General features: G+C 32.3%; 2 protein-coding genes and 1 pseudogene across 3 annotated transcripts in view; all 3 read right to left on the bottom strand.

The window, feature by feature from the left end:
• Positions 1–1431: 1431 nt before the first annotated feature.
• On the bottom strand, positions 1432–4398 carry LOC108720420 (uncharacterized; annotated as a pseudogene).
• Positions 4399–5016: 618 nt separating this feature from the next.
• On the bottom strand, positions 5017–10000 carry LOC108720415 (uncharacterized). 2 transcript variants are annotated; one of them, XM_018444411.1, is made up of 5 exons: positions 9844–10000; positions 6549–8842; positions 6371–6460; positions 6193–6274; positions 5017–5095 (listed from the first exon to the last, which is right to left on the bottom strand). In XM_018444411.1, the coding sequence occupies exons 1-4, from the start codon at positions 9896–9898 to the stop codon at positions 6227–6229; spliced, it is 2487 nt and encodes an 828-aa protein (XP_018299913.1). In that variant the 5' UTR covers positions 9899–10000; the 3' UTR covers positions 5017–5095; positions 6193–6226. The 2 variants fall into 2 exon arrangements, with proteins under 2 accessions (XP_018299913.1, XP_018299914.1); XM_018444412.1 differs by lacking the exon at positions 9844–10000 and having other exon boundaries at positions 6368–6460; positions 6549–8439.
• Positions 10001–12806: 2806 nt separating this feature from the next.
• LOC108720414 (uncharacterized) overlaps positions 12807–13395 on the bottom strand; it is a 2364-nt gene continuing 1775 nt past the window's right edge. Inside the window, exon 6 of the mRNA XM_018444410.1 lies at positions 12807–12944. Coding sequence (XP_018299912.1) covers positions 12807–12944 — 138 coding nt within the window. The remainder of the gene's footprint in view (positions 12945–13395) is intronic.

Raw genomic sequence — 13395 nt, 5'->3', positions numbered from 1 at the left:
TGGTTTTTTGATATCGCTACCTTAATACTTTTATATGCAGAATAATTAGAGGAATCATATTATGTAAAAAAATTCATATAATTCCATTTAAAAAAATGATCATGACCTTCAAATAACCTTGAAAATCGAGTTCAAGATCAAGGTCCTTGGCACCATTAGGTGACCCCCTCTGTCCCCTTCAACTTTTGTCTGGACCATTTTTCTCTATCTCGCTTAGATTCCGAGAAATTCAGGTGGATCGATTAAAATGGCCCACCGTGTATACTTTACGCTATGATTTAGATTGATATTTATTTGTATTTTCCTCCCAAAGTCCCCCAAAAAAATCCTTTGTGGTAAAAGAAAACCTTTAAATTTAGAAAATCCCCCAACGGCAATAGTATGCTATTACCGCTATTTGTGTCATTCTATCTTCATCGTTTTATTGCCATTGCACTTACGATTAATATGATGTACACCTGAGACCCGTTCGTTTTAATTCAATTTTTTGTACGGTTCGTCTTACTTATTTTTTTCACACAGAAAAGAAAAAGAGGAAAGATAAACTATAATATGCACACACAAAGAAGTTCAATTAAAAAGAACAGATCTCGGTTTTCAGAAAAAGAAAGAGGAAACGAACGAGTGCAATTAGATGTTAAACAATTAGAAATATTCCTTTAATAATTAAAATTCAAGAATATATTTTAAAAAATAGAAGAAAATACCGAATTAATTTCAAGAATTCGTCTAATAAATACAATTGTTTCACAGGTATTATAAATTTAATTAAAATATGAAATAACGGTCTCTAATCATAGGAATTATTTAACGTAGAAATAAAATTCAAAGGATCAGAAGGAAAATAGATGAGAAAATTATGTTTCACAATCAGTTTTAATAAAAATTAATAGAAATCATTGTAATACAATGAGCTTGATTACAAAAATATTTGCTATGAAATATCTATGTTTTTGAGACACGAGTTACATCTTACAAATCGTAAATATCAATAGAATTGTAGATAACGATACACACTATCTCGCGAGTTATCATAAAAAGAGATTTTATTTATAATTGGATCTGTTTAATCTTTAGCAATCAAATCTATATTTGATTATATATCTTTTTCAATTTTAAACTTAGAACTTTTAAATATAAAAACTGAAATTCGTGGGCTAAAAATTGAATTTATTGCTAAAAAAAAATTTATCTTTCAATTTCTAAAAACTGAGATTAGATTTAGAATGTATTGTTTTATTTTCTAAATTTGAAGAAATATTTTCGATAGAATTGATTGTTAAAATTTCATATTACTCTCAGCAAAAATAATGTTATTTAAAAAAAATCTTTTATTATACACACAACACTGTCAGTATATGAATGTATGGCAGTATTACTATTAGCATATAAAAGAATGGGAAAAGTATTAAACATATAACACATACAATGTACTTAAAGTGAATTTTATTAATTCATTGATTGTTTAACAAAAAAGCGAAGGATTCGCGTCACATCTCTAATTTTCACTAAGCATAAAATTTTACATTGATAGTATTTGGAATATTGCGCACATGTTGGATTTACTTAAGCGCATTAAAGATTATCACTTCCAACATGGACTGTCCTTGACATGATTGTTAATTAACAGGTGCAAGGCTTGCACGTACATTTTCCACCCTGTGTCTTGCAGCCACATTGATCTGTAAAAAAATATAATTAATTACTATCACAAAGCAAAGATATAAATTTTTCTATAAAAAATATAAAAGCAGCCGTTTATATTTAAATTTAATAAATAGGCCGCTTTAAATAACTCTTTAAAAAAATATTGGCTACTCTTCTCATTTTTTACAAATAAAAATTTTAAATATTACTACTTTTTGTGATGTCAATAATGTAAAATAGGAAATTGTGAAAATAAAGACGAAGAAAAATACAAGACATACGAGAGTGAAAGAACTAAACAGAAAAGGAACGCAGTGTTCCGGGAAACCGTGACTCATTAAGTATAATGATCGAAATGACCGTAAGTATAACATAGAAGCTTCGAATAACATATCACGCGCAACTGCGTCGTACAGCGAAATTGCGCCACAAGTCCCGCGGAACTGCGATATACGGTGTTAAGGGATATTAGCAGTCGTCGACGGTGGCCGTTATTAACCGGTCATTGTCCGAGATGGAAAATAAAAAATAGTACAGTTACTAGGTGGCGCACGTTCTCGTTCGTCGATTCTGCTTGGAAAAGAAACATTCCGATGCAGTATTGTGAAAACGAGTTCGACAGCTCGCAACTGGTAATTAAAATAATAACTCGTTAGAAAGGCATGACGAGCAAACAGCGAAATGCGCAATAGGAAAAGCGAGTGCACCAAATGTACTATTAAAATTTCTAATATAAATATTACCCTTGCATCCGGAATCGCAGCACGAGCAATTGTCACCGCACTTGCAATCCTGGCATTTGTCTGTAATAAATTTAAAAAATTATTTTGGAAATTTCCAAATAAATTAGAATTCATATATCAAATAACAGAATCCTAGTTTTGGTCAAAGCGGACATCGGTATTTAATAATATATTTATATGTAAATTTACAAATGCATTTTTCAATTTTTCTATGAACTACATGTCAATTCGGTTTGTCGGATTTAAAACACAATTACAAACTGGAAATAACATCAAAAATTACATTGGCCGTCAATTTAATAATGATGTTAATAAGCCTCTTAAAATACTGCAATGGAACTTAGGAAATAGAATTCTTTTTCTTGTTTAATTTATTCTTATCGGTCTAATTAAAAAAAACATTTTAGAAATTTCGCCTATAATTGTTTAGAATATATTAAATATATTTAGAATATATTAGAATATATTAAATATGTATCTTTATACATATTTATACATATATTAGAATTTAAAGATATATATATTAGATATACACATATATTAGAAAGAATACAATTCTAGGCGTATATATTTTTAAGAATCCACATTATTTAAGAATCGTGTATAACATTCAACAAATATTCAACAAGATATTTCAATAATTCAATAACTAATCAACTGCCCTTTGACCATGCACTGCCGAATCAATGATAATTATAAATCAATCGCGTGACATCTTAAAAAACACTGATCTGTTTTCTGCTTGTACGTTTTTCACTGTGCCTCAATAATTCCTCTAAAGAGCAACAGTAATAATTGAGGAAACGTCATGTCATATTCTCTATTAATGTCCATTAAGCATTTATGAGTACACTCACCCTTGCATTTATCGCATCCTGGTCCCGGCATTTTGATGGGTTTTGGCTTGTCGCTTCACAGTCGTGACTTGAACTTTCAGATAATGCAGCGGAATGCTTACTCGCCGGTAGGACGACGTGACTTCGAATTTATCGATCGTTCCCCACCATGGTCGGGGGCTTGGTTCCGAGCGGCTCGACAAGCGCTGAGCGCAACGCGCCGCGTGTGCAATCGTCAACATGCGTGCCATGCGCAATTCCTCAGGGCCGTGTGACTTCAGTGACACGACCAGTTTTTCTAACAGGTTGCCGATTAGGATGACGCAGAAAGAGACGTTATCTCTATTCAATCCCAATATTGTTACTTTCCTGTAGACATTTAATTTGAATTAATGCGCGCGTTTGTCTTAATTCTGAATACAATATTAAAGACATTCATTCTTATCAAATGCAAAATTAATAATAATAAAATTCAAAATGTTAGTATCATACGATGCGAATCAATTCATAAAAGATTTACATATAAAAATTGAAAAGTGATATTGAATCATAAATTTAATCAGCAGATTGAAGGATATACTAACTTCGGATATTTTAACTTTTATGACTTTATTTTATGTCTCTAATGAATTTTATTTAACGTACAGAGTCACAAATTGAATATTATTTTGTATGAGTAAACCAGATTTAACATAGAATTAATTTGGATACTTAATAAAAGAAGCGATTGTAAAAAATAACTTATTTGCGATCTTCATTTGACGAACGATATTTATAAATTTTTACATGCTTGATCGATGTCTATTGTATGTGTATCAGGAAGTAACACGTTATATAACATCAAAAAAGTTTTCAAGTCCGACATATCAAGGGCGCTCAAATCACGCCGACAATACATGTCCTCGTACAACGTATTCTCCTTCCTGATTATCTAATTAAAAATTCAGTGCGATATTGGCACAGATCTCGAAGGTATTATTGATTCAAGATCGACGGCCCTGTTGACACATTATTGATAAAAGACCAATCACAAGACTTGTAAGAAACGACGTAGTATTGTTGCACCTTGCACGCCACATCGATAACGAAAGAGAAAGAGAGAACTTTCCACATTCTAAATTCTGAAAACCGCGCAATTGATAAATTCTACACTCTTCGAAATCTTTCCATCGGGCTTTTTCAGCTTTTTGTCATCTTTGTACCATTTTTCCACAGCAAAGTTTCTCGTAAAATCGTTCTTGTCGAGCTTCGTTCGCAATAATTCCCACTAAAAAGTCTTCCGTGTTTTCTTCTCGCTCTTATTTTACATTCGAGGTCCACTTCGTCTAGCGATGTGTATATTATCTCAAACTTCTTTACAATTGTAATGATGCTCAATATAATGTTAATATTAGGCTGATAAAACTTGAGAATTAAGTCAGTAAATTTGCTATTAGATAAGAATGAAAATGTGTAGACTTTTGACGTTACTTTTCTTCATTATATCCATTTTATCGCATACTATTTCAAGACATAGGTTTGAATTCAAAAAAGAGATCTAATTTTTCTATTATTTCCGATATCACAGGAAGAAGAAAATCAACTTGTCGCAAAATTATATCTGTGATCAAGCTGTTTCGAAAGATTGCTTAATCTTACGAAACAAAATAGTACGTAGTAAAATAGTGATTTTACGACACAAAAATATAAAATAATTGGTGACCCAAAAGAATAATTTACAAATTGCACATTTTATTAAAAACTTAGATAGTGAATATATAAAAAAATTATAATTTTTTCATATAAAAACAAATTAACATGCGTCATAGATGATGTTTTCTTCTGAAGAACTTCGGGTTACTCCATGTGTTTAGATTGATTTTGTACTTCCTGAAATAATGTAATGCAAAATTTAAATTTAAATATATAGGTATGTGTGCGTGTGTATCGCATTTTTATCTTTTCTTTCAAAAATAAAGGACAAAGAATTTTGACTATATAATATTATATTTTACATATAAATAGTGTTTATTTCGTATATTATTTTTCTTAATTACATATTCTTATACACAATATACTGCTTAAAATTCCTCTAGTCTTCATTTTTGAAAAAAAAAAAAAAAACGTAAAAAATTCTTCTGGCTAGAAACTTTTATCTATTATTTTGTATATACCATCTTAGCCAAAAATTTTAAGCACTTATATTTTTTCATTCATCTGGAATTTTTTATCTGCATTGTTATCTATTGCACTAGAAAAAAAATTTACTGAATTTTATAAAATAATTATTTGAATTGTACTAATGAAATATTTACTTACAGTAAATAAACATTTATTTAAAATAACAAACTATACTTAAATAAATATATGTTTATATATTTAGTAAATTCGTTAGAACTATTTAAACAAATAATTAATAAAATTCAATACATTGTTTTTTAGTGCGATTATCGGTATTACGTATAAGTTTAAAGGGTTCTTGAAACAAAATAATTTACAGCAAATGCCATAAATCAATTTTTGAGCTAAAACTTTAAATAATGATTAATAAGTAATATCTAACATTTTTGGCCAAGGCTACACGCATGCACGCACGCACGCACGCACACACAAATTATGTGTGTATATATATATATATATACACAAGGTTTCGTATTAGGATTTTCGTCTCAAAATTATTTAAAAAATATGTCCTTGAGAGGAAATGCGGTAGTTGTGAGACACCCTGTATATATATATATGTATGTATGTATGTATGTATCATAGTCAAAGTGTTAACTTTAGTAAATACACTTACTAATTAATGTATACACTTACTAATCAGTGTATACATTTACATATAGTAAATGTATACACTCTCTCTGACTACAACAAATTACAGTAAAAGGAATGCGTTTACTGAGTTGTAACACTTTGACTGTCACATATACATATATTATATATATAATATTAACACAAATGTAGTTATTTTACAAACACAATTTTACCTTCGTATGAGATCTTTATTTTTGTACAGCGCAATCATTCGGTTTCACAATTTCCCACTTTTAGATTTTCTGTATTTTCTATCTAAAAACAATTTTTAAATCATTAATTAATGATATTTAGTTAGTTATTTTAAAATTAGCTAACTAAATTTTTGATACACGAATTATTACGTACTACACGTGAATGTGATGAATAATTGTAATGCATTTTTGGATGCAAAAAGTTATCGGTAACATTTTCATCTCCTATTGTTGTCCCAACCAGCTTCTGAAATATAATGTAAAGCCAGGTAAATTTCTAATACATTGCAGAAGATCTTGCGTGTTATATTTATATATTCATTATTGCTATTTACCTCTTTCGGAGATTGAAGTTTTATTTTTGAATTAGGCGATTGCGTGATCAACTTTCTTTTAGGTAATATTTTATCCGTTTTAGGTTTTAGATTTTTTATCAGATGAGACTCTGTGCCTTTTATGTACATTCCAACCGGCGATACTACGTGATCGTAATTTCCTATTTGTCGATAAATATTCTTCACTTGAGGACTTGCATGCTTGTTTTGCACATTCATTTCCGGCAGGAAATTGGGAAAGTACGTGCGCTTCGGCTTACAATTCTTGTTAACAAGTGTTTTTCCAGGAGTTGTAAATAATCGTGGCTTTGAAACAACCGTTTTATTAGTCGAATAACATTTTTTCGACGAAGGACTAATACTCTTCTTTCTAGGTGAAGGCTTCGGTATTTGTAAAGTTTGCTTATCCTGTAATACGACTGATAGCGCGCAAGTATTGAAATCTTTGTTGGGTGTTTTCTCTGCTTGGACATCTTGTCTGTCACAAGGAGTATGAGAACTGCTCAAACTTGTTCGATGCAATAAATTGAGCAAAGATTTGTACTTTTCCAAATAATCCTGATACTTCTTTACACTCATGAGAGTTGTCATTAATTTATCGTCGACCTCAATCGATGAAGAATCATTGATATTCAGATGAATTTCTTCCGTCGACTTAAAATTTTCGTCAATTTCCATCACTATCTTTGCTGTATCGAGGCACCTCTGTCTTTTTTTTGCAATCTCATACATGACCGTACTCTCAAAATCGTTCGGTTTGATCATTTCTTGACGCTTATCATGTTCTGTTTCACCGTCCGAATCCATTCTGTCGTATTTTTCACTTAGTAACAATCTATATTCCAGATTCTGTGCTTCAGGTAATTCATTGTGCTGATATGCTAAGTCTGAGGTTCCAGCTTTTTTTATCTGCTTGCGAACGATAGGTGAGTTCTCTAGAGAAGCCATTTGATTTTCACAGGTACGCAAGATATTAGCCATATTTTGTGAAGGAGACTGTAAATTTTTTTCCCTTCCTGGGATAAGACAGGCATCATCAGGAAATAATTTTTTGCACATTGCTTCTAAACTTTCAAACGTATTTGTATCGTTTAATAAATTTTTCGTAATATAGAAAGTATTTTTTGACATACGCCAACACGCTTTCTTGGGGCTTTTAATATTACATTTGGAAGAAACAGGCGTTGTAAAATGTAGGTCTTTATCAGGAGATAAAGCAAGAGATTTTCGCAAGAGATTAGGCTCTTGGCTTTTTCTTTTCCCACAAATTGGTGTTGACATGCCAGGAGACTCTGGCCATTCAGGAGCGGTCTCGTCCTCTAGAAATTTACGCATTTTTCGAAGTTCTTCGTTAAATCTAAATAAACTGAGTTCTGGATGTTGTAACCGTGAACGAGAATCGTTATTTATAACAGACTCTTCAATTATCGTTAGTAAATTTTCCGTAAAGACTTTTGGTGAATCATAATAATTTACAGATAAACGCCTCAGCAAACGTTGTTGCACAACTGTTTCTTTCAATGGCTTTTGCTCTGCCAATGACTGTAGCAATGTTTTTAACTCAAAAGGACTGAGTTCGTCTTTGGAACTCATTTCGCTGTTTACTGAATCATGCTGATTTTCTTTTGGAGAATCATCTTTTCTGTTTAATAAAGCAGAATGTTTTGATAACGATAATGCCTCAAAAGAAGGAACGACTGTTTCAATTTCCTTGTGACTTGTTCTTTTCACTGCATTCTTAGGAAAAAAAAGCTGGTCACCTTTAATATTGTAATTCCTATCCCTCTTTAAAGCTTTATCAAGCACTGTGTAACTTTTTGATCTTTTAAGTTCTTGATTAAGTATTATATTTCTCAGTGACTCTGCTGACATAGAACGTGGACGATTATTAAGGTCCAGTTGTCTTATGGATTTATTTAAATTGCAAAAATCAATGTTTTGACTGATATTAGTTTCAACTAGTATAGGACTTAATTGTTTTTTAGCACCATCGTATTCATTATTCAAGTATTCATTATTAAATAAATTTATACATTTATTCAAGTCTGGTTTGATTAACAAATGTGATGTTTCATCTGATACAATCAATGTATCATCCCTCAACAGAGAATGCCTGTTTTTATATGTCATATTATAACTTTCTTCAGCAATATTGCACGAATCTGAAATAAATTGCTGATTGGTTGAACTACCGGCTAGAATTACAGATCCAACACAAGATGTATTCTCCGAGTAGCTATATTTGTCAAATTCACCTGGTACCTGACTTGATTCATCCTTACTTATTGTTTGACCTGTAAACATAAATATTTATATAGGGTACCTTCTATTTAATATCAAACTAGTCGACACACATACTATCTGTCTTTATTACCCATATATACCCAGATACACAGTATCTGTCTTTATTACCCATGAAGTACAAAGAAAGATAAAACAATTGTGTCAACTTGTGTTACTAAATTTTAGATGCCCATAAAACTTTATACATTTAAATTTGAGCATATTATAAAACTATAATAACTAATATAACTTTACATAAATATTGATGTTTACCAGCAAGAATACAGTGTAACATGATGAATTGTTAGGTCTGTTCTTTTCTGTACACTAGGACTGAAGCTTTTGCACGATTCATCTTTCTTCTTTTTCTTTTTACATTGGAGAGAAAAAGACAAAACACAAGCTGCAAAAAAATTCATTCCTGAGATATGGAAAAAGAACAGATTTATTATACTTTTATTGTTTGCCAATGTCAAACAAGGATGAAATGACTCACTTGTGTTACACTATCCTTGCTGGAAAACAAAGATATATAAATTATTTTACTGAAAATTTTTCTTTTGATGTAGATATGTACACACGTGATCATTTATTCCTCTCATTTTTATGTAATATGTAAGTATACCTTAGGAATACTATATAAAAATAGAAAGGCATTAAAGACCATATATGTACATACACAGTATTTAATTATACATACAATATATATAGCCTTGATAAAAAATATTACTTAGGTACTTTATTAACTATTATTTAAAGTTTTATATAAAAATTTATGGCATTTGCTGTTAAATATCCTTTGTTTCAAGAACCCTTTAAACTTGTGTATAATGCCAGTATCCAATAAGTAACAAAGTAAATAAAAGAATTCCAGAAGAATGAAAAAAATGAGTGCCTAAAATTTTTAGTCAAAACGGTATAATTATAAGCATTATGTGTAGAACTACAATAGATTTCATTTATAAATGCTGACTATAAGCACAATAAAGCAAGAAAACATTATCATACTTACGAAAACTATTTAAGGAATCTGTAAAATTATGAGCACGTCTTCGTTGATTGCTCATTTTAATTTCTTGGGAAATTTCTGCTACATACAACAGTAATAATATGAGAACAGAGCAATTCGCTCGAAAAGTCTGAAATTCAAGAGAACGTGACACCCATAACGGCTCAAACACGCTTACCTTCTACCATTCTACTGAAACTGAACCTGTTTTTGAATGATCAGTGGTACCAACGTATTCGATCACGTGATAATGTTTTTAAAGCCCAATGTCCACGATGCTAGAAATTGGTCCGAGTTCTCAGATTGAGAAATATATAGCCAATCAACTTGCCGGTTTTCCGTAAAAACTGTAAGCTGATTGGCTACACATTTCTCGATCCGAGAACTTAGATCGAGTTCTAGCATCCGTGGACATTGAGCTTTAGAGATTTGTTCACATTGCTTAAAATCCCCAAAACTGTTTGCACTTAAAACGGGATAAATATATATTCAGTTGAAAAGAGAGAACGAAGATGCTAAGTGCAAAAAGTGCAAGCAACGCGAACAGATTTAAGGCCGCAGCACAGACTCTTGCATAACGCATAACGCATAGTGCATAAGCGAATCAACTAATCAGAATCTTTCCTTTCCTTCCATTCCATGGAAAAGAAGAATTTCGATTGGTCGATTCCCTTATGCACTATGCATTATGCGTTATGCAAGAGTCTGTGCTGCGGCCATTATTGGCTGCGTTCAGCAGAGAAAACCAAACAAATGACGCTGATAGCGTGCTCCTCGAATGCACCCTAGCGACTATAATAAGAGACTGGCATAGATGGGCTAATTTTTGATTGGCTGGATATGGAATGGCAGAAGCCAATCAAAAGTCGTGCTGGTAATAGATGATAGTACAGCCCGAATTCTGATTGGCTTCTGCTATCCTACTTTTTCTGCTTTTCTGTCCTAGTTGTGAACGCGTTCTATGACTTATCGTCTTGTGAACGCCATTTTTTATCCAACTAGAACTTATGCCAGTCTTTCTTATTATAGTGTCTCTAATGCACCAATGATGGAAGAAACTGAAGTGTGCTCTTGCGCATACATTTCTAAGCCAATAAAAACATGACACTATATATCTCCATGTTGCCGTAGTTATTCGAATTAGATGCTGTCTTTATTCTTTAACTCATTTTTAATTATATTTGTTTGTTACAATATAAAATATTGTAATATTATATTATAATATACTGAATTTGGTTTTATCTTTTGCCATAATAAAAATTGATTTTCTAACTTCTTTCCATTAATGCTTTCTCTTTTAAGAAGCGATAAAAATAATGTATATTTCTGTAAATTCTTCTTTTCGATGATAATTTTTACATATACGAGGTGTGATCAAAAAGTAAGGTGACTTTTCATTTTTATAAAAAAATATTCATTTATTCATCCAAAATTATGTTATCCCCTTCAAAATAATCCCCCTCTGATACAATGCACTTGTGCCAGCGCTTTTTCCAGTCGTCAAAACACTTCTGAAATGCACTTTTGGGTATTGCCTTGAGCTCCTCCAGCGATGCAGCCTTAATCTCCTCAATCGTCGCAAATCTTCGTCCTTTCATGGGCCTTTTCAATTTTGGGAAGAGGAAAAAGTCACAGGGGGCCAAGTCTGGTGAATACGGTGGCTGAGGCATGATGATAGTATTGTTTTTGGCCAAAAAACTACTCACTAGTAACGACGTGTGCGCAGGTGCATTATCATGGTGCAGAATCCATGAATTTTCTTTCCACACTTCCGGACGTTTTTTTCTTATTGATTCACGCAAACGCCGCATAACCTCAAGGTAATACTCCTTGTTTACCGTACGACCTTGTGGTAGGAATTCTTGATGCACAACGCCATGGTAATCAAAAAAAACTGTGAGCAAAACCTTCACATTCGAACGAACTTGGCGTGCCTTTTTCGGTCTTGGCTCTCCTGGGCTCTTCCACTGGGATGATTGAGCTTTGGTTTCGACGTCATAACCATATACCCATGTTTCGTCACCAGTTATAACCCTTTTGAGCAGATCAGGATCATCATTGACGTCGTTCAACATGTCTTGGGCGATGTTCATGCGACACTGCTTCTGATCCAAATTAAGCAGTTTTGGAACGAATTTCGCTGACACACGTGTCATACCCAAAACATCCGTTAAAATTGATTGGCATGAGCCAAACGATATGTTAAGATCATCAACTATTTCTCTAATCGTGATTCGACGATTTTTCAACACAATTTCTTTCACTTCCTGAACATTTTCGTCGGTTTTTGACGTGCTGGGGCGTCCAGAGCGAGGTTCATCGTTAACATTTTCTCGGCCCTCTTGGAATAACTTATACCATTTATAAACATTTTTTTTGCTCAAAGTTGACTCACCGTACGCCACTGTCAACATTTCAAGAGTTTTTGAACACTTAATACCATTTTTTACACAAAAATTAATACAAACTCTCTGCTCCATTATTTTCAAAAGCAAAAAATCGCCGAGCACGCAAACACGAGTCTAACCTTTATGCCTCTCACATAAAAACAAAACATGCTATATAGTCAAAACTGTGAACATATGATCGTGACGAGTGTACCAACACAACAAAAAAAAATTTTTTAAATTAGAGTGTACAGAGCGCGCGAAATTCAAAAAGTCACCTTACTTTTTGATCACACCTCGTACACTGCCGTCGAAAAGTTTCCGGACATGAAACTTAAAATTGCATAATATTCAGGTCACCGTAACTCGGTAAAAAAATCATCACAGACAAAAAATAAAAAAGCATGCTAAAGTATAAGTTTCAAGCTTCAAAATGCTTTTTTTATTTTTTGTCTGAAACTTCGGACGGCAGTATATATTTATATAGCAAGTACTCATTTTGATCTTTTGAACTGTCGCTTAAAAATTACTGTGGTGCAGCCATATATGTAAAGCGTCGTTTATAATAGGCCGTAACCGTTAACTTAGACCGGTGCCGTAAAAGTTGGAAGATAGGAAACCCGTATTACCATTTATAATAACCGGCAAAAATCTGTTGATTTTGACTGTAACCGAAAAGCTGTAACTAAAAGTTGACTCAACTTTATCTTTACCGGCCTACGGCCACGGAAAAATACGAAAAAAGTACAAAAGAATGGAAAAGTGCAAAATACCAAGGGATTCAAGTGCAAAAGAACTTTTCTTCATTATCCACTGTAGCCATGTCTTTAAATAAATTATAAAAATGTCCTTTATCTTTTCTTTTTTTATTTATTGGACGTACACTCCAACGGCGTTTGTTCCTGATTTTTTTATTTAACGGTGCGTCTGCATATTCAGTATATGCTAGCCCCAGAATTGATAATTCCACACATTCCACACATTGCTATTTCGGATAAATCCATACTTTTTATTAAATTTAAAATTTATTTATATGACTAATGATCTTTAAAGTTATGTGATTATACCGTGGCCGTAACATCGGTACTGGCTATTATAAACCGCTCTAACTTTTACGGCACCGGTCTAAGTTAACGGTTACGGCCTATTATAAACGACGCTTTATACT

Source organism: Mycetomoellerius zeteki, unplaced genomic scaffold (assembly GCF_001594055.1).
Source record: "Mycetomoellerius zeteki isolate Tzet28-1 unplaced genomic scaffold, Tzet1.0 scaffold15, whole genome shotgun sequence".
Classification (NCBI taxonomy): Eukaryota; Metazoa; Arthropoda; class Insecta; order Hymenoptera; family Formicidae; genus Mycetomoellerius; species Mycetomoellerius zeteki.
Note: the sequence above shows the minus strand (reverse complement) of the source record. Positions and strands in the feature narration are given on the sequence as shown.